This window comes from Daktulosphaira vitifoliae, unplaced genomic scaffold (genome assembly GCF_025091365.1).
Source record: "Daktulosphaira vitifoliae isolate Bord-2020 unplaced genomic scaffold, ASM2509136v1 Scaffold_2, whole genome shotgun sequence".
NCBI lineage: Eukaryota > Metazoa > Arthropoda > Insecta > Hemiptera > Phylloxeridae > Daktulosphaira > Daktulosphaira vitifoliae.
In genome coordinates, this window is record NW_026099573.1 from 1,265,442 (window position 1) to 1,285,551 (window position 20,110).

Sequence of the window (20,110 nt, forward strand, 5' to 3'; positions counted from 1 at the left end):
GATTAACGCATTATTGCAGCAGGTATTCGACGTTAGGCATTTATTGGACTTTAAACCACGACGAAAACGCATGTAACGGTCCTGTTTTCATTGAAGCGGGGGCTGAAAAGGAGCTGATACGACCGCGGGGTGTCAAACGTGTGGCCGTGTCACATTTTTGTGGTAGAACTAAATTTTCTCTACGATTTACAAATATGTGATATACAGAGTGATCAAAATTTGGTAAGACACTCATTTTCTCAGAAACTATTGAGAATTTTAAGTTTTCTTAAAGAGAAAAAATATCATGTTCTAAAATCTCTATATTAATATGTTGTCAAATCATTAATTTTTTTGCCCCTTCAGGGATAAAATACTTATTTATAATTTTCTTAAATGGGAACCCTTATTTTTAATTTTATAATATAATAGAAAAAAACACATTATAGTAAAATTAATACCTTCTCAGCTTCGCATCGAAGCTAAAAAATTACAAGCAACTTTGTTCGTACAATTTTTTTTCCGAATAACCGTTCGTCCATTACAGCTTATTAAAGTTAAGTGATTTTAGGCCAAGTTTCTATTGTTTTTTTACTGTATTAAGTACAGAAGTCATTATTTTTATTTGCTGTTGCATAAACCAAATTTTATTGATCAAGTTATGATTGGTAAATTAGCTATAAAAATTTATAACGCACTAAATGAGTGATAACAATAATAGATTCAAATTGGGTTTTCGATGAATTATTAATACCAAAGACTATAGTGTGCAAGACTTACAAATAAAAATAATTACTTCTGTATTTAATACAGTAAAATAACAATAGAAACTTTGCCTAAAATCACTTTGACAAGCTGTAACGGACGAACGGTTAATTGGGGGTAGAAATTGTACGAACAAAGTTGCTTGTAATTTTTTTTTTCTATCATATTATAAAATTAAAAATGAGGGTTCCCATTTAAGAAAATTATAAATAAGGGTTCTTGTCCCTGAAGGGACGAAAAAAATAATGATTTGGCAACATATTAATATAGAGATTTTAGAACTTGATATTTTTTCTCTTTAAAAAAAATTTAAAATTCTCAATAGTTTCTGAGAAAATGAGTGTCTTACCAGATTTCGATTACCAGTATAGTACATCACATATAAATAGTTGAGTAATTTTTCATACATTAAAAAAAAATGTCATATTACACATTTTCTCTCTTCAAATTTAGTTATGTGGTATTGCCACAAAGATATCGTTGTTTCAAAAATATTTTTTCATTGGATTTAAACCTAATTATTTTATATAATCTCTAGAAGAACTCAAGAGTTCTGTGTATTTAACAATTATCTTTAATTTTTTCAAATATTTTTTGATAATGAATAATTTTTTAAGTAGTTTGGTGGATTATTGAGCTACTGAGATTATGCGTCCAATAAAAAAGCTAATATCTTAAAATTAAACAAATAAACAATAATAATTAGAAATTATTAATATACAGAGTTCAAACAATATTTTCGAAGTCTGATTAATAGTAGAGATGTTAAGTTCGTGAACGAATAGTTCATTTGAACTATTCTGAACTGTTTCAGTACCTGTAACTTAACAGTTCACAGTTCGAAAAAAATTGGTAGCAATGTATAAATGAAATAGTTCGCGAACTTTTTTAAAAATTCTTTGTGGTTCGTTGTTCGAAATACTGTAAATGGTTAATAGCTGTTTACAATTAGATAACAAATAAATTATATTTTTAAAATGTTACATGGTTTTTAACTGTTTAACAATAAAATAAATTCATACTATGTACAAATATTAGATCAGATTTCTGATTTAACTTATGACTACTGGTCAGTATATCTACCTTGAATTAGGTGATAATGATAACATGAGCCATGAGGGTATTAATAATAATTTTTTCTTAGTTTATGATGTTCAGGTTAAGGGTTAGTTTATAACTTAATTGCCCATAAGTAGTGTGAACTACAACTGAACTGTGTACTGCTATACTAATAGTGATAAAATGAATAGTTCATTGCCAAACAATATCAGCATGATCAATAAAATTAGTGAACTTAAGAATAGTTCATTTGAACTATTCACTTGAATGAACTATGAACTAATGAACTATTCACAGAAATGAACTAAACTTTCCATCTCTAATAGTAAAATTATTTTGTTTTTTGTATTCCCCTGCACGCGCGTTTATTAATCAGCGTTTGGGAATTCAATAACCGCTGTTATTGGACTATTTCAGTTGTTGTAAACGTATGGTATGTGATAAATATAACCTACAATAGTTGATGACAGTGGTGGTCGAGTGAACAAGGCTCTATAGTATCTAGCAATGCGATAACTTTATCTCATGAAAATGAACAATATATAAAATATATTATAATGTAAATTTGTACGATATATCGGATTGTTATCACATATCAACATAAAAATAATTTAAAATCATCCATGGCTCCAATTTTGTCAAGAATTGTAAGTTATTCTATTAAAAAATGCAATTTATGTTTCTAACTTAACAATTTTTATAACATTTATATATTAGCTTTGTCAACATATTAATTGAAAATATTGTCTGACCACTTCTTCCTTCATATAATTTTTAGAACATTGTATAATTAAATATAAAAAAAAATTATAATACAATAAAATCTAATAATTAAATTTATTAACAACAAAATTGAAAATTGGATTGTTTCAAGAGTTTGTTTCAAGTTACCAACGAAAAACAGTATGGTAATTATTTTTTGTAGGGCAAGTCAAAATTTGATAATTTGACTTATTAAAATAATTTTCCATTGTTGTAATCCAATTACGTTTTTTTATCCAACTTTCATGATCTTCGTTTTTTTCATTATCTTGATTTAATAGTATTTTATTATCATGTGAAGTGATATTATATTGAATATCATCTTTTTCCACAAATCCTTGATTAGAGTGGCTGATAATTGATTCTTTGTCTTGATAATTTTGATCATCATGTTCATAATATGATGCTACATTTTGTTTATAATTACTTTTGAACTGAGGTTGATGATTTTCATGGTACGAATATTCATAGTTATCAGTCTTGTATAAATGATCACCTATGTAAACGTTATATATATATAATTTAAAAAGAATAAATTTCAAAATAAAAGATCATCATCACCATAACCTCTATACCAACTAATTTGGTTCGCCTCTGGCATAAAGATGACGCAATTTTACACCAGCTAAAGTTATGTCAACTTGACATAACTTTATAATGGCTCAAGGAACTAGTATGGGTAAGGTGTGTATGTCACTGTTACCATATGGTCACCTTTCCGGGAACCAACAGTAAACAGCGCAGCTGAACATCAGCACTAAGATGGCAACTGAATGATCCATTACACCACACCATGCCCTGTTAATTCTTAAGAATAAACTTAAAAAATAAACTGAACATAAAATATAGAATTTTACCTAAATCTTCATTGTTAATGTGAATTTCATCCTTTTCAACTGTATCTGTATATGAAGTGTTTTCATTTGTCCGCTTTGATAAAAATTCTGTGCTATGAGAAGTGTAACAGCAATGTAATATTCCAGGGTCAATAGGGTGTGCTTCTGATAACAATAAAAATAAAAAATAATATAACAATACATAGTAAAGTTATTAACACGGACACCGTATATAGAAAGTGTTCCGGAAATCATATGAAAAATAGAAGCAGGGTACAGGATTAGATCCTGCGACCCAAGGCGTCATAGAGACAAACTTTACCACTAGGTCACTGAGCACTTTTGATTCAGATCCTGTTACACTTTAATTTAGATAGATAACGTGATGTGCGGCTGAGGGAAACACGGTAACGTGTATTTATTTTTATGAAATTTTAAAGGAAAGAAAAAATTGTACGATCTGGAAAGTCCACCATGAGACAAAAGTTGGCCCGAAAGGACAAACTTTGTTCCTAAGTGTGGACGAGAAAAGCATGGTCAAACTGGAGATATTGAAGCGCAGTCCATATTTTGGAATGGGCAGAGTTTGCTTCATGGGCCATGTTTCCAAGCAGCCACCAGCCCAGAACGATGTGAAAAAATCAGCTCCTAAAAAATCTGGGAAGAGAAAAGCTGAAGAATCACCAGTGCCACTCGGGAAAGGAGGCAAGGCACAGATAAGAAATAAACAGACGTATTTCACTTCTGCCTCGAATTGGAAGGGAGGAAGTGTGTTACGTAATGGAAAGGGACTTAAGACACCGCCATCCTCAACGACGGCCACAGCTGAGGGGAACCTCTCCGCGGATCCGAAAGGAAATGTGAAGAGTGAACCTAAAGAAAGGTCGCCACTTGGGGACAGTCTAGGGACACCACCCACAGGGAGGGTTGTGTGATACAAAGACTATTTCAGACATCTCTATCAAGTACAGCGTGCTTTCTCAAGCGTCTATATCAGTTTTCTGAATGGTTGAAAATAGAATTCAATTCACGCAAATAAACCTGCATCACAGTAAGAAGGTCAGTAGTGTATTACTAAGGACCCTAACTGAGAGGCATAAAACACCCTTACAAATATCACTTATTCAGCAACCATGGATTAATGGTGATCAGATTAAGGGTCTAAATTTAAGGAATTTTAAACTGTTTCATAAACAAGCAGATAAATCAAGAACTTGTATTTTGGTTAACGAAAAAGTTAAAGCAAGCTTGATACTTAATCTATCAAGTGCAGATTTTACTATTATCAGAGTAACACTAAGTGATGATAAAAATATTATAGTAGCTTCAGGATATCTACCATATAAGGTCACTGACCCAGAGAGGGACCTAACTATGCTCTTTAATTAATGCAAAAATGAAAAATTAGTACTCATCCTAGGTATGGATGCTAATGCTCACCACACTTTTTGGGGAGCAGTAACATCAAATAAAGAGGAGATGTTATAATGGATCTATTGCTGACTACAGACCTAAGTATACTGAACAGAGGTAGTGAACCTATCTTTGTAATCAGGAACAGACAGGAAGTTATTGATATGCCATTTTGCTCAAAAGGGTTACTTCAAAAGATAAAAGGATGGAAAGTGTCCTCCGAACCTTCTCTTTCTGATTATAGACACTTGCGTTTTACTTTGGAAACAAAGTTGATACGGAGTACTAAAGGAACCCAAAAAGAACAAACTGGAATAACTACAGGAAAGATCTTTCACGTGACCTAAATAACCTACTGTTTAGATTGGGGTCAAGACAGAGTTCTGAAAGGGCTGTAAATATCTCACAGAATTCCATTGTCTCGGCTTACAAAGAGAACTGTCCTTTAATAGAAAGGAAAGGTACAGGACAGGGTGTAACTTAGTGAAATGTTAACCTGTCTAAATTAAGAAAGATTTCACGAATGCTCTTGAATAAAGCAATGGAATCAGGTTTGGAACAACACTGGGAATCCTATATGGACGTCCAAAGGAACTATAAATCTGCATTAAAAAAGTCCAAAAGGTTAAGCTAGAGTAGTTCTGTGGGGAAATACAACAACTCCCTATAGCAACCAAACTTCTGCGATCATTAAAGAATGGACCAAACAAAACTATCAAGGCAATATTACTTCCAGACAACTTGTTCACCAATAACGATAGTGAAACATTATCACATTTTTATTTTATTATTTTATTTTATTTTCTAACGCCTAAACAGGCAATTTTACAAAAGGAAGCAAACATTAAATGTAAGGTTAATTATTTTGATACAGCAACAAAGTACTACAAACTAAAAACGTTAAAAGCTAAATTTGAATATATACAACAAGACATTAATACTATGTACAATATAAATTATTTTAATTAGCAGCGTAGAATTATAACTAAACACAAAATGGGTCTAGACTAAACTCATCAAGTCGTCTAAGTATTCTGTGTAGTGGGTGGTTTTGGCCATATGAGGTGGAATGAAAGGGAAGTTTGAAAAGGGAGTGGTTTCTTGTGTTAAAGGAAGGGACACGAAAGTATATTTTGGATAGAAGTTCAGGAGAATCAATGGAACCATTGAGAAGGGATTTTATGAATGAGATGTCAGCATCTTCTCTGCGGGAGGCTAAGGAAGGAAGTCGGATAGCGGTGCGAATAGTGGAGTAGTCATGAGGAGGATGATTTATTTTCAAAAGGAAGGCAGCGTAAGAAAGGAATTTATTTTGCACTCTTTCCATTCTTATAATGTCTTTAGTAAGGTAAGGGTGCCATACCACAACACCATACTCTAGTATAGATCGGACCAAGGAAAGATAGAGGACACGGAGACAGGAAGGAGAGGAGAAGTTAGAAGTGTTTCTTTTAATAAAGCCTAATACTTTTAGGGCTCTACCAATAATATTATTCATATGGAATTCAAAGGAAAGAGTAGGAGTGTAATAAATACCGAGGTCTTTGATAACGGAAACACGGTTGAGAAGTGAGCCTTGGAGGAAGTAGGAGTGGTGTAAGGGGGAGAATTTGCGGGAGAACGACATTATGTGGCATTTGCTGGTATTAAGAGATAGGTTGAGCTCCATGGCCCAATTGGAGAAAGTGTCGAGGTCGGATTGAAGGAGTAAACAGTCAGATGGTGAATTTGATGAACACACACTTTCCTGACTCTATAATTAACAACAGAGAACAGCCGCATGAAACAGAGGAATATACCTATTGCATACATTTTATTCTTCACAGCTTTCCCTATTTTAGTGGTTAAGCAGAGTAGAGCTGTATCAGTAGATTTTCCCGTTTAATTCGCATGTTAGTTTTCATGTCAAGGGTTCTCCTTTAGAAGTCCCTCCTTAATGTACCTATCTCTGTAACTCTGTTATTAACGTAAAATTAACATTATTATCGTAATAGATCACTTGAATAAAAATCATAGTAATCATTTCTAATTAATTTTTGGTGTTCAAAAAGATTCTACAACGGAAATATTCAGAACTTAATTAATTTAAATGATTTACTTTGACTAAAAGAACCAATAAAAAAAAGTTGTTAAAAAGATTTAGTTAATTGAGGGTATTATAAAATTTGATTATAATTGTAAAAATCCATTGTTAAATTCAGAAGAAACTAAAAATCATTTTTTTTTAAAATTTATAATTTATATAGCAACATGTTACAAAAAAATTCGGAAAACTATAGACTGGTAGTAGCTCACAATAGAGTAAAAAAGTTAATAAATTACAAAGTAAAATGATTTACTTTTGTAGTTGAGTACTTTTATCATATCAAATCTAATTCGACAATAAATATTTTGACACGGCCCGCGTCGCTTCGTTATACACGATGCCCCGCGACTCGTGCGATCTTTATCAGCCGTCGCCCTACTATGAGTATTTGACTGACCAACACCGCGTGTTATACGCTACGGTGCAAAGTCCAGCAAATGCCGCACGGCCGACGACGACCCGCCGAAAATGATGCGAGAGTCTTCCTCCCGTTGTGTCAGCGACAACGTCGACAGCCGAACCGCACCCGCGCACCGTCGCCTACAACGCTGCTACCCATTTTGCCGTCCAAGGATTACGCCGAACATCGCGTCGTCGACGCCAGCGAAAGTGCCGCGATATTATGCGAAGATTATTATTACTGTGTTAATCTTTTCGGTTTGTTTTATTTTTGTTAAAATAATCTGTTGTCGCTCATTTAATAAACGGCCCACGGGTCTCTACCCTCAAAACCAGTGTCGACCACATTTTTGCGACGCAAGTCGTGTCAATTGACAAATATTAGAAATGAATGAATTTAATTGTTTGTATGGAGAAAGCTGGTTAAGCTACTTTTTATTTGAATAAGGAATTTATTAAGGGTAATATCTTCAACTAAATACGAATTGTAATCATTTGATGTATTGTTGAAAAAAGTAGGCCGAGTGAGGGTTGGCAAAATAAATTGTAGCTACAAAAAAAACCACATAGTAAAATAATAATAACTTGAATAAGAAATTTCTTCTCACGAGAGGAGACTATAGTGATGGAATCCTTGATATTTATTGAAGTTATTGAATCTAAATGAGATAAAAATCAAATAATTTGAAAACTCAAAAAAAAATGCATAATGTTATTAGCCACAAGCGGATTCGAACCATGTATCCTAAGCACGAAAGACACATTTGTTACCGACTCGGCAACTGTTTGTCACTTTTGTCGCATTATAGAATTGGCAATTTAATCTAACAAATTTAAAAGGTAGTTTTTCAACTTTAAAAAAGCCAAAAAAATTTAAATAAGTTTAATTTCTCATGTCTTATGAACTTTATTCTATGTCAGTTAAATTATATAATATTCATGAAAGTCAATGTATTCCCCTTTTAAGATATTATAAAATAAAATAAAATACAAAACACAGAATTTTAATACAAAAATAGCATATTTTTGAATACGGTAGCCATTTGCGCATAGAAGATAGGTCGTCGGGACAAATTTTTTTTTTAATTTTATAGTACATGACATAAGCTTTAATTTTATATATATTGAAAGGACGCAGTATTTTCGAAACATTTTCAAAAGTTAAGTTGAAAAAGTTAGTTTTTGTAAAAAAGTTGCTATTTTAAATCCCTCCCTGTGAGCAGAGTAAGTGTTAGATTTTCAAAAAAAATGATATCAAATGAAAAGAAATTACCTAAGGTTTCAATATAAAAAAATATTATTTTGATTTGTTAATATTTGAAAAAGTTATGTCAGTTTTAAGTACAAAAAACATCCCGATAGAAGGTGATTTTTATTGCAAACATTACATTTTTTTTTTAATTTCGGCAGCCATTTGCACATAGAAGATAAGATGTCGGGAAAAATTTTTTTTTTTCATTTGATAGTATATAACATAACCTTTAATTTGATATATGTTTAAAGGACGCAGTATATCCGGAAAATTTTTAAAAGTTCAGTTGAAAAAGATCTATGTCTTTTACAATATTTCAAGTTTTGAACACCCCCTATATAAGGGGAAATTGTCCAATTTTAATTAAAAGTATGTCAAATCAAAGATATACTAATTTATAATGTATTTAGAAAAAAAAAATTTGTGCTGATACTTAGATTTTTCGAAAAGTTATAGCATTTTTAAGTTGAAAATTTAAAATCGAATATCGAAAATTTTAACACAAAAATAGCGTTTTTTTTAACTTCGGCAGCCGTTTGCATGCAGAAGACAAAGTGTCGGGACAAATTTTTTTTTTCATTTTATAGTACATAAAATAAGCATTAGTTTGATATATGTTTAAAGGACGCAGTATTTCCGAAACATTTTCAAAAGTTAGTTTTTATAAAAAAGTTACTATTTTCAATCCCTCCCAGTGAACAGGTTAAGTGTTAGATTTTCAAAAAAAAGATATCAAATGAAAGGAAAATATATAAGGTTTTAGTATAAAAAAAAATTATGTTGATTTGTTAATATTTGAAAAAGTTATGGCAGTTTTAAGAAAAAAATGACAAAATTTACCGATTTTTAAATTTGTAATTTTTTTGAAGATTTTCCCCATTTGCGGGTTGGGTTTGGTTTTGATATATTCAATAACTTTTGTTCAAACAAAAATTTTGTGTTACTTTATTTAAAATAGTTTTTACAGTTATTTTGTGTTTTGAACAATGTTAAAAACACATTTTTTTATTATTTTATTATTTTTATAATGAGGTTGGAATAGTCAATAACCATTGAGTCTATTTCTGAATTAATATTATTGTCTACGATTGCGCAAAGTGAACTTGAAATATTTACTAATTGAAAGACTAGTCAAAGTTGTTGGTATGCCATTTGATCATACTTTCTTGTATTTTATAATAAGATAGTGTTAGTTTTAATATGGTATAATGTCAATTGACTTCTCAAAAAAAATCTTATTTTAATTTTTATCATACAATAAGATTTTTTTGTACATTCAGTAGTTATTAACACGGCCGCCGGGGATTGACGGCCGGATATAGAAAGTGTACCGGAAATCATGTGAAAAAAAGAGGCACGGTGCAGGATTAGAACCCGCGACCCAAGGCGTCATAGAGACAAACCTTACCACTAAGCCACCGTGCACTTATGATTCAGATCCCGATACACTTTCATTTAGGTTGATAACGTGATGTGCGGCTGAGGGAAACACGGTACCGTGTCATTATTTTATGAAAGTTTATTTCACTTTTTCAAAACGGGCTACTAACAGGTTAAAAAATTCAACATTTTAACTTAACTAGATAACTTTAGTTATCTAGTTTATATAAGTAACTTTGATTTTATTTTTAACAATTTAAATAATTATTTAGTAATTCAGGTTAATAGACTATTTAGTGTAGTACTAAATTAAAATGAAATTTTTACAAGACACGTAATATAAAGAAAAAAATATATCAATTATACCCAGGATGATGGTATTGGACTGTCCATGTCTTGAGTAACAATAACAGAATTATGTTTTTTAGTTTTTTAGTTATGTTATAATATTATAAGAAATAGATTTCCTTGTTGTAGTTGTAGTTTTTATGATAGTTAAAATTTTGGGTTAGGTTTGGTTTCTTTGGTTGTGAACGAAGACTGTGAATCAGCTCTTGATTAATTTTTTGCTGATTCACAATGTAGTGGTGCGAGTTTTAATGAGACATTGGTTGTCCTGAAGTAATGCCACACACCCAACCAAACCCAACCCAACCAAACACTACATAAACCCAACCCAGCCAACTGTTGTATAAATACAAAAATTATGATCATTATTACCAGTGTTAAATATATAGCCTCCGGCATCAATTATGCATTCGCGACCTCCAGCTGTCTTCCATACTTTTCCATGAGATCCATCATTATGAATAAAATTGTCAGGATCAAATAATAGATACAGATATTTTGTAGTCTCTGCCAAGAAAAATGATTCCATTCTATTTTGTAATGTATGGTGTTTACAATTTTTAATCTTTTTAAAAAATTATGATAAATTATTTAAAAGCTGGTATACCAGTATAAAAAATATAAATTATTTACTGTAGCATATCCACATCGAGTACGACTACTATGCTGTATGGAACGTAATAAATCACTACCAATGTCTAATAAATATGGGTCACCTTGAGTAGCTTTATATAAGTACATAGCTGATTCGATGAGCTCTGGACGTAATGGAAATGAATCTCGGACTGCATCTTGATTAAGTACATTGTATACCTCAGGTATAAAACCATATATTTTCAATACATCATGATAATTTGATATTGTTTTCATAGCACTGTCAATATCTCCTACAAAATTAAATACGTTACACTTTCAATAATAGATTGATGAGATAATAATTACCAATTAGACTTAACAATCCTGGCCAGTAAGAATCAAGTGATTGGTATACTGGCATTGTTATTTGACCTTTATTCATGCTAACCCAAAAATACCAACCAGCTGCAGTCATTGAATACTTATCAATTGACTTCTTTAATTCATCAAACATACTCCTTAGATTGGGCATATTAAAAAGTAATGAGCCTTTTACAAGATATTCAAAGTAAGAATCAATACCACCACCTATACCAGAGTCATGGGCAATCCACTGTCCTGTAGCCACATCTAAGTGATTTCCCATTAATCCTATTTTGGACTTATGTTGAAATAAAGAATATAGGGCTCTTAAAGCTACCTAAATAATTATAAAATAATCTTTTAAATTGAACATATTAAGTTCATAATAAAAACGTTAAAAAATATTTATACATTAAACTAAAAATAATAGTTATAATGTAAAAATATATAAATTATTACACAAAAAGTACATTTATATAGAAATATTTAATTATAAGAGTTTTATATCAAAGTATAACTGAATACCAAAAGAAATATAATTTATGATACTCATCAAGAAATATTTTATTCATAATTGTATAAAAACTAAAACTTGCTAAAGCTCCAAAAAATTAAGTAATATATGTATAGTGTTACATATTAAAAATGGTGGGGGAATAATTAAACCTCTTCTTCTTTTTTGAAGAAAATGGCCATCGAATTTAACAAAAAATGTAATTTTTATGTAAAAATCACTGTTTAACATGAAATACTTTAATACTTAAAACTGCCATAACTTTTTCAAAAATTAACAAATCAACATAATTTTTTTTTTTATTTGAAACCTTAGATATTTTCCTTTCATTTAATATCATTTTTTCAAAAACTAACACATAAACTGCTCACAGGGGGGGATTTAAAAAAGCAATTTTTGCACACAAGTTAAGCTTTTTCAATTTAATTTTTGAAAATGTTCATGAAATATTAACACTTTTATTTAATCTTAAGCTTATATTATATATTTTACAATGAAAAAAAAAAAATTGAAATATAGATTTTCTTCTTTGTGAAAATAGCTACCATATTCAAAAACATGGTATTTTTGTGTTAAAATTCTGGGTTTTGCATTTCATTTTATTTTAAAATATCTTACAAGGGGAATACACTGACTTTCATGAATATTATATAATTTAAACTTATTTAATATTTTTTTGCTTTTTTAAAGTCCAAAAAGTAACTTTAAAATTTGAATTAGCTTAAATTGTCAATTTTATCACCTGACGAAAGTGATCGACAGTTGCCGAATAGATAACACTTGTGTCTTTCATGCTTAAGGACCGAAGTTCAAATCCGCCTGTGGCGAATAATTTTTACATTTTTTTTTTAGTTAGAAAAAAATTTTCAAATCATTTGATTTTTATCTCGTTTAAATTTAATAACTTCAATAAATATCAAGGTTCCCACCACTATAGTCTCCTCTCGTGAGAAGAAATTTCTTATTCAAGTTATTATTATTTTACTATGTGGTTTTTTTTGTGGCTACAATTTATTTTCCCAACCTTCACTTGACCTACTTTTTTCAAATTTATTTCAAAAATAGTAATTATAAAATTTGCTGACTACATATTAATCTTAACAATTTCATTTTTTTCTATTTAATAATATCAAGTTCAAACTTGCAAGTTGAGCTAAAAGTTATAGTAATGAATTCATTTTTTTTTTTATTAAAAACTTTCACTTTAAAGGACGAAATAAAGTAGGTTTAAAATTATTACTTTTAACATATAAAAATCAAAATCAATAATAATTTGAAAACAATTCAATATGACAATTATATTATATAAAATTTTATATTATATTTTTGAATCTAAGAATTACTAATCAGGATATAATTAAGGAAATAGTTGATGTTGCTTTTGTAATTATTTACCAATTTCTTAAAATTGAACATTATCTACAGATTTGCATCGAAGCGTTTCTTATGATAGTGATTTTAATCACTGTCAGATAAAATCTATACTATGGACCCAACTATGCCACGTCCCCACTGTGCAGCGATCCCATTGTGCTGGGTTTTTTTACATGTAAATACTCATTTTTTAATAATTAGTAATAATATCAAGACTTCAAAGTAATAGAAAAGTCTAATTTCAAATTTGAAAACTGTGCGAAAAGTTGATTTAGAAAAGTATAGTTTTGAATCCGATGAGAGTTCCTTGTAGACCAATGTATTTATTCATAAATAAAAAAACTTTATTTTAAGTATTGCATCAACCCCTTTAATTTTTATACATTTTCGTCATATAAGTAACAAAATAAATTACTTGATCAATTTTAGCTTCGATGCGAAGCTGAGAAGGTATTAATTTTACTATGATGTGTTTTTTTTTTTTTTTTATGTCTCTTGCCACTTTTTCTCAGCTCACTGGACCGATTTCTTTTAACAATACGTCAAAAGATCACAAATCGAATCTAGTTGAAGACATTACCCTTAAAAATTGAAAAAATTTCCCTCGTTCCCCGTAAATGGGGGAAACCTCCAAAAAAATTACAAATTTAAAAATTGCTAATTTTCGAAATTTTTCCAATTTTTTTTACTAAAAACTGCCGTAACTTTTTCAAAAATGAACAAATCAATATAATTTTTTTTTTTTTATAGATGCTTTATGTCTTTATCTATCATTTGATATATATTTTTTGATGATCAAACACTTAACCTGTTCACTGGGGGGGATTGAAAATAGCAACTTTTTTTATAAAAACTAACTTTTTCAACTTAACTTTTGAAAATGATCCAGAAGGTCTGATACTTTTATATATATCTTAAATTAAAGCTAATGTAATGTACTTTATTATGAAAAAAAAAAAATTGACCTCTGGGCTTGTCTTCACGGCGAAAATGGCTACCAAATACTATTTTTTTTTACTGTTTTTTTATTGTATGAATTTTTATTAATTCAGTTTTTTTTTAATTTTGATTATATAGAAGAAAATAAATATTTAGTTACAATGATGGTAACAGATATATATATATATATATATTGATTTATTATATATATTTTATAGTTTTTATAGTTAAATATTTTTTTATTATCAACAAATATTTTTGATTTATTTTTAAAATTTTATTTACAAACAATCAATTTTTTTTATGATTCGTAACTTTATTATTCATAATTAGAGGTCAAAACTATGCATTTATAAAATTTACAAAAAAACCACTTCCTAGACACTTCACTCAATGAAAATTTATCATAGGTTTACAGAGTGAGTGGTTTATCATAAACCGCTCGATTACTCTCAAAATATATACAATTTTGAAAAAAAAAATTTTTAATTTCTTTTAGTTGCATATACTTTTTAATTAATCAGCCAATAATCTCTTTTTATAATCATCCCTTATAACTTAAAGGGGTATCATCTTTATTTCTTTAAATGGCAACATACATATTAATATATACATAGAAAAAGACTGGTTTATAACAACTTTTGGACCAGTACTTTGGAAGTTATTCTCATTTCTACACCAAGGTGGAATGAAGAGTACAGTGACAAAATGACTAATAATAAAAATAACAGCACTCACTCCTCACCTCCAGTCATTATTTTAAATTGTTAATAACTTCTGAAATACTGGTCCAAAAGTTGTTGTTGACCAGTAATTTTCTTATTACATAATTTTCTATGTGTAAGCTAGATAAATATGTATGTTACCATTTAAAAGAAATAAAGTTGAGAATACTTAAAGTTATATGGGATGATTCTAAAAAATAATTATTAATTGATAAATCAAGAATTATATGTACCTAAAAGAAATCAAAAATTGTTTATGGAATTGTATTTATTTTGTAAGTACTCAAGTAGTTTATGATAAACCGATATCCCTGTATATTGGAAATATGTGAAAAAAAAAACAAAATTCAGCAAAATAACTTGCAGTTTATACAAATAAAAATTAACGCTATGAACGGAAAAGAACATGGCCAGTTTTGAATATAGTTTTACATTAACAACAGGCGTATTGTATCGGTCAGATTGACGTAAAAATCTAGAGGTCTTTAGCCATTGAGAAGGGTTAAGATTAGTCTGAAATTACAGAACCCAAAGATCATATAATAGTGAGCCTACATTAGACAATGTTACCATTAAAAAAATTCACTTAAATATTTAGACCATACAAGAAAACCGAAAGAAATATCCACAATGTGATAAAGAAACACTAAAAAAACAATTTTAATCTCCTCCCTGTAAGCAGGTAGATTTAAAAAAAAAATTTATAAAATGATAGGTAAATATCTCACGGACCTATAAAGAAAAATTATATTGATTTGATCATTTTTAAAAAAGTTATGGCAGTTTTAATTAAAAAAAATTGAAAAAATGTCAAAACTTTCTAAAATTTGTAATTTTTTTGGAGATTTCCCCAATTTATAGGGGAACGTGGGAAATTTTTTCAATTTAAGAAGATAATTTCTTCGACTAGATACAATTTGTGATCTTTTGACGTATAGTTAAAAGAAATCGGTTCGATGAGAGATGAGAAAAAATGGTAACAAACACAAAAAAAAAATAATAATAATAAAAGAGAAAAACACATCATAGCAAAATTAATACCTTCTCAGCTTTGCATCAAATCTAAAATTGCCTAGTTATACATTTTTTTAAAAGTTACAGCAATATAAAGTTAAAAATATAAAATTAAGCATTTTCTATAAAAATAGCATATTTTTTAATATAGTAGCCTATTATACCATTAAGACAAGTCCAGGGGTCAAATTTTTTTTTTTTCGAAATATAGTATATTACATAAGCTTTATTTTAAGGTATACATAAAATGTTTAAAAGTTGAGTTAAAAAATTTAATTTTTGTAGAAAAGTTGTCATTTTGAAACCCTATCTATAGGCAGATAGGGTTAGATTTTCAAAAAAATATATACCATTTAATGCAGGAATAATATAGGAACATAATTTGTTCTAGGGGGTAGCCATTAATATACAATAATTAAGATTGAGAAAAACAAAAATTAATATCTGTTTATCATTGATACACTCGTGATGATTAAAACAAATGTTATAAATTTATTAAGTCCTAAACGCTATTTATAAGGAAACTCAAAATATTTTCTTAAATATTTGACTTAACAACAAAAATTTTAGGTATCATAAAAAATTAGGTTATTCTATCATGATACTTTAAGTAACAACATCATTATGTTTAATAGACTATTTTATTTTTCCAAAACAAACAGTGTTTAAATTTAAGGGGTCGGTCTAGCCTAGTGGATAGAAACGTACGTTTTGGCACAGTCTTGGGGTTGACACCCTAGGGTATTAACGAGATTTTTCTAGTGATTTTCTCATTGGTGTTGTCTGGTCTCTAGTGCAAGCCAACCATAATCCTGTACCGTCCATCATTGACTAGTCAAGAATTATCTTTGACTATCTAACATGTGAAAGAGGGCCATCACCCTCTGTAGCATATTAAATTCGAGAAATAGAAGGATATAAAACATTTTTTATACAGAATGTTAAAAATATAATTGTTGAGAGTAGTAGAGTGGTATTGTCAAATGTAAATTTATACATTTATTTTTATAAAAATAGCAAAAAAAAATTTTCTACTTCAAGAAAGGGGATAGTTTTCCAGAGTCCCCCTTCAATATTATTTTAAATAAAAATGAATGGTACCATGATATTTTTCATAAAATGCTGGTACAAATGGAAGGGTTTTTAGTCTTTATCGAACTTTAACTATTTCAAATTAATGTTTTATACTATGTTTAAATTCTTGTAATACCAGGGTATTCTAAAATAATCATTCTAGTTTACAATATTAACTTTATGATTTACATTACAATTTCAATTCCCATAGGGTTAGTCTGTCTAATCTAAACTTTAAATTTATATTTCTAGATTAAAAAAAATGACTACTATTCAGGTTGATAAAAACAAAATTAAATAAATGTAAAAACATGTTCTAAAATTGTGTATATTATAAATACATAGCTTGTTGTAAAAATGCTTAACGAAAAGTAAAATATTTATTAGTTAAATATAAAAAAAAGCATTAAGTGGTGTTCAGATGTAATGATAAATGTATGTTGATTATATAAATATACTTTATTTTTATCGACTAGAATATTAGTCATTTTTTTTAACCAACAAATATTTGCAACGTTTTCACAATATAAAAATATTTTTACATTTTCTATACAACTTTAAAATATTTACATACTTCTTCAAATATAGAATCACCAGTTAAACGTGACAAAGTACCAAATTCAATAATAAATGTACCCACTCCAGCTGTACATGTAACTGTTGTTTCCCCTTTTGGAACACCTGAACGTAAATTTACAGTACCATAAGGCATTCCAGTGGGAGTATCAAATGCTGGTAATAATTTTCTAGCTACATCTTCTGCCATACGTAATAATGGTCCATTACAAGGCCATCCCATCTCTAAATTTTTAGAAGCTCTAAAATGTAGAAATTAATAGAAAAATTATTTATTGGAGATAATGATATGGAACATGACATAGTAAAAAGTTGATATACCTATGTGATAAAATATGAGCACTCAATAATCCTCCCACAACTCGTATATTAGTCTCAAATACAGATACGTTAATATCAGCATCAAAAGTTACATTTAACTTAAGATACTCAACTGCCTTATTAAACTCGTCATGGTGTCCCATGACAATTAGAGTATCCAAAGCATCAATCAGGGACAAAGAATAGCTTAAAAAGTAAACCACAAAATATAAGTATAAATTTTTGTTTATTAAACATTAATTATATACAAATTATAATTAATCAATTATTCTTTACCTTCCCCAAGTATCTACTCCATCACATGTCAATGGACGTAGTTCATCAAAAGGATAAGCATGATTCATATAGCCAAAATAGGCATGTTCAAACATTTCTTTCACTTCAAGTCTGAAACGATAGATTGACTCAATTCACTGATAAAATAACAAATAACTAGCAACAAAAAATTAATACTTTAAATGTTTCAAGCGGTTTCTATTATAGGAACGAACACATAACCCATTTTTAATAGTTAACAACAAAAATAGAAGAATAAAACCGAAATAAAGATGCATGATTAAAATATAAAATAAATTATGTCACTAAAACTAATTATTAATCAAAACTAAGCTTCAACCCATATTTTTAACATACAAAACTTAATCTTAAACTAAAATAAATTTTTATCTAACATAATAAATTTATGTGTGCACAAAATCAATAAATCGTAATTCAATATAACATATTTTAAATTAAGATATTTTATTCCAGTTTAACTTTTTATATTATAATATGGATGTTGATAACCGAACAGATAAGATAATATTTGAAAATAAATACTGACATCAACATTTATTATGGATGGAAGTTAGCAATACCTAATCAGATACTAAATGCATTATACACCGCTAGATGGCGAGACTTAATTAAAAAAATATGTTATATTATATTGTCTTCTTCTTCCTCGTCATAATCACAACTACTTGGGGTCGGCCACCTTTATCCTAAACTTCCACTTAATACGATCTCCACATCATCTACTCTCACATCAGCTGTCTTCAAATCGCTTTCAATAGCATCCCTCCATCTCTTTTTTGGTCTTCCTCTATACCTCTTCTTCCTCCAACAATCTTTTCTATAATTGTTCTTACAGCTTCCGATTGTTCTCTCCTCATAACATGGCCTAACCATCTAAGTCTATTTTCTCTTATCTTATCCACGATTGACGCTACACCTATTTTTTTTTTACAACCGTTAGGTTGGTTAATACAATTGGTATATCCTGGGGAAATTTAAGTGCAGTGGTATCCCGTGCCTTTGCACTGGGAACATGGTGCTTTTTCGCTACCGTAGAAGCGAACGCATGGTCACCCATCCGTTCACCTACGGTGGTAGGTGCGGCTTAACACTAGAGTTTTATCAACAACAAGTATACTCGTTCCTTATCATATCTGCTCTAGTCACTCCACTTATCCATCTAAGCATTCTTATCTCTGCTACACTCATTCTCTACTCTAATTTTTTGTCCACTGCCCAACACTCTGAACCATATATTATAGCTGGTCTAACTACAGTCTTAAAGAATTTATCTTTCAGGCTCATTGGAATTCTTTTATCGCATAACACCAGACGCTTTTTTCCACTTCAACCACTCCCCACTTATTCCTGTGTCTTAAATCCTCGTCAATACCACCGCTCTTTTGCACAACTGATCCTAAATACTTAAAACTTTCCACCTCTCCTATCATGCCCTCGCTTTTGGTCACTGAACTCCACATTTCATCCACCTCGTGTTCTTCTTTGTCTAACTCATACTCTGTATACTCTGTCTTACTTTTAATTATTCTTAAACCTTTTTCTTCAAGAGCTGATCTCCACACCTCTAGTCTTTGATTAATTTCCTCTCTATTATATATATTTCTATTTTAAAAATTAAAATTGACACGTCATTGAATCTCAGTCTTCACTATTGAATAAATAACTAAAAATTGCTATAAGACTTTATAAATATTGTGAAAATGTTGTTAAAAAAATTTAATTTATTAATGTAATATAAATAAATCAGATTAGCAAAAGTTATGTTGAACGAAATCTTGAATCACCAAAATAAATGACTATGAAGTTAGTAATTCCTATTCAGATACAAAAAGGATAAAAACCGCTAGAGGGCGCTACTTAACATCAAAATATATGTTTTATTATATTGTACTTTTGAAAAAGTTCCGAAGGGAGTACACTTAAAAATTATAATACAAATAAAAGCTTATAAAATTTCGTATCGTATGGCATAAGTCAAAAATGGTACTCGAGTGTCCAAGTAACCCGTATGAGAGAAATTGCTGGTCAATATCTGAGATAATAACAATACATATTCTC

General features: G+C 29.4%; 1 protein-coding gene across 2 annotated transcripts; it reads right to left on the reverse strand.

Moving 5' to 3' along the window:
• Positions 1-1,691: 1,691 nt before the first annotated feature.
• LOC126899298 (ER degradation-enhancing alpha-mannosidase-like protein 2) lies at positions 1,692-18,491 on the reverse strand. Of its 2 annotated transcripts, none has more exons than XM_050674059.1 (9): positions 18,209-18,491; positions 18,032-18,142; positions 17,756-17,941; positions 17,433-17,676; positions 11,222-11,555; positions 10,913-11,166; positions 10,652-10,844; positions 3,423-3,566; positions 1,692-3,061 (listed from the first exon to the last, which is right to left on the reverse strand). In XM_050674059.1, exons 1-9 carry the CDS (start codon positions 18,307-18,309, stop codon positions 2,691-2,693), a joined length of 1,938 nt encoding a protein of 645 aa, XP_050530016.1. In that variant the 5' UTR covers positions 18,310-18,491; the 3' UTR covers positions 1,692-2,690. The 2 variants fall into 2 exon arrangements, with proteins under 2 accessions (XP_050530016.1, XP_050530017.1); XM_050674060.1 differs by lacking the exon at positions 1,692-3,061 and adding an exon at positions 3,132-3,372.
• Positions 18,492-20,110: the final 1,619 nt, after the last annotated feature.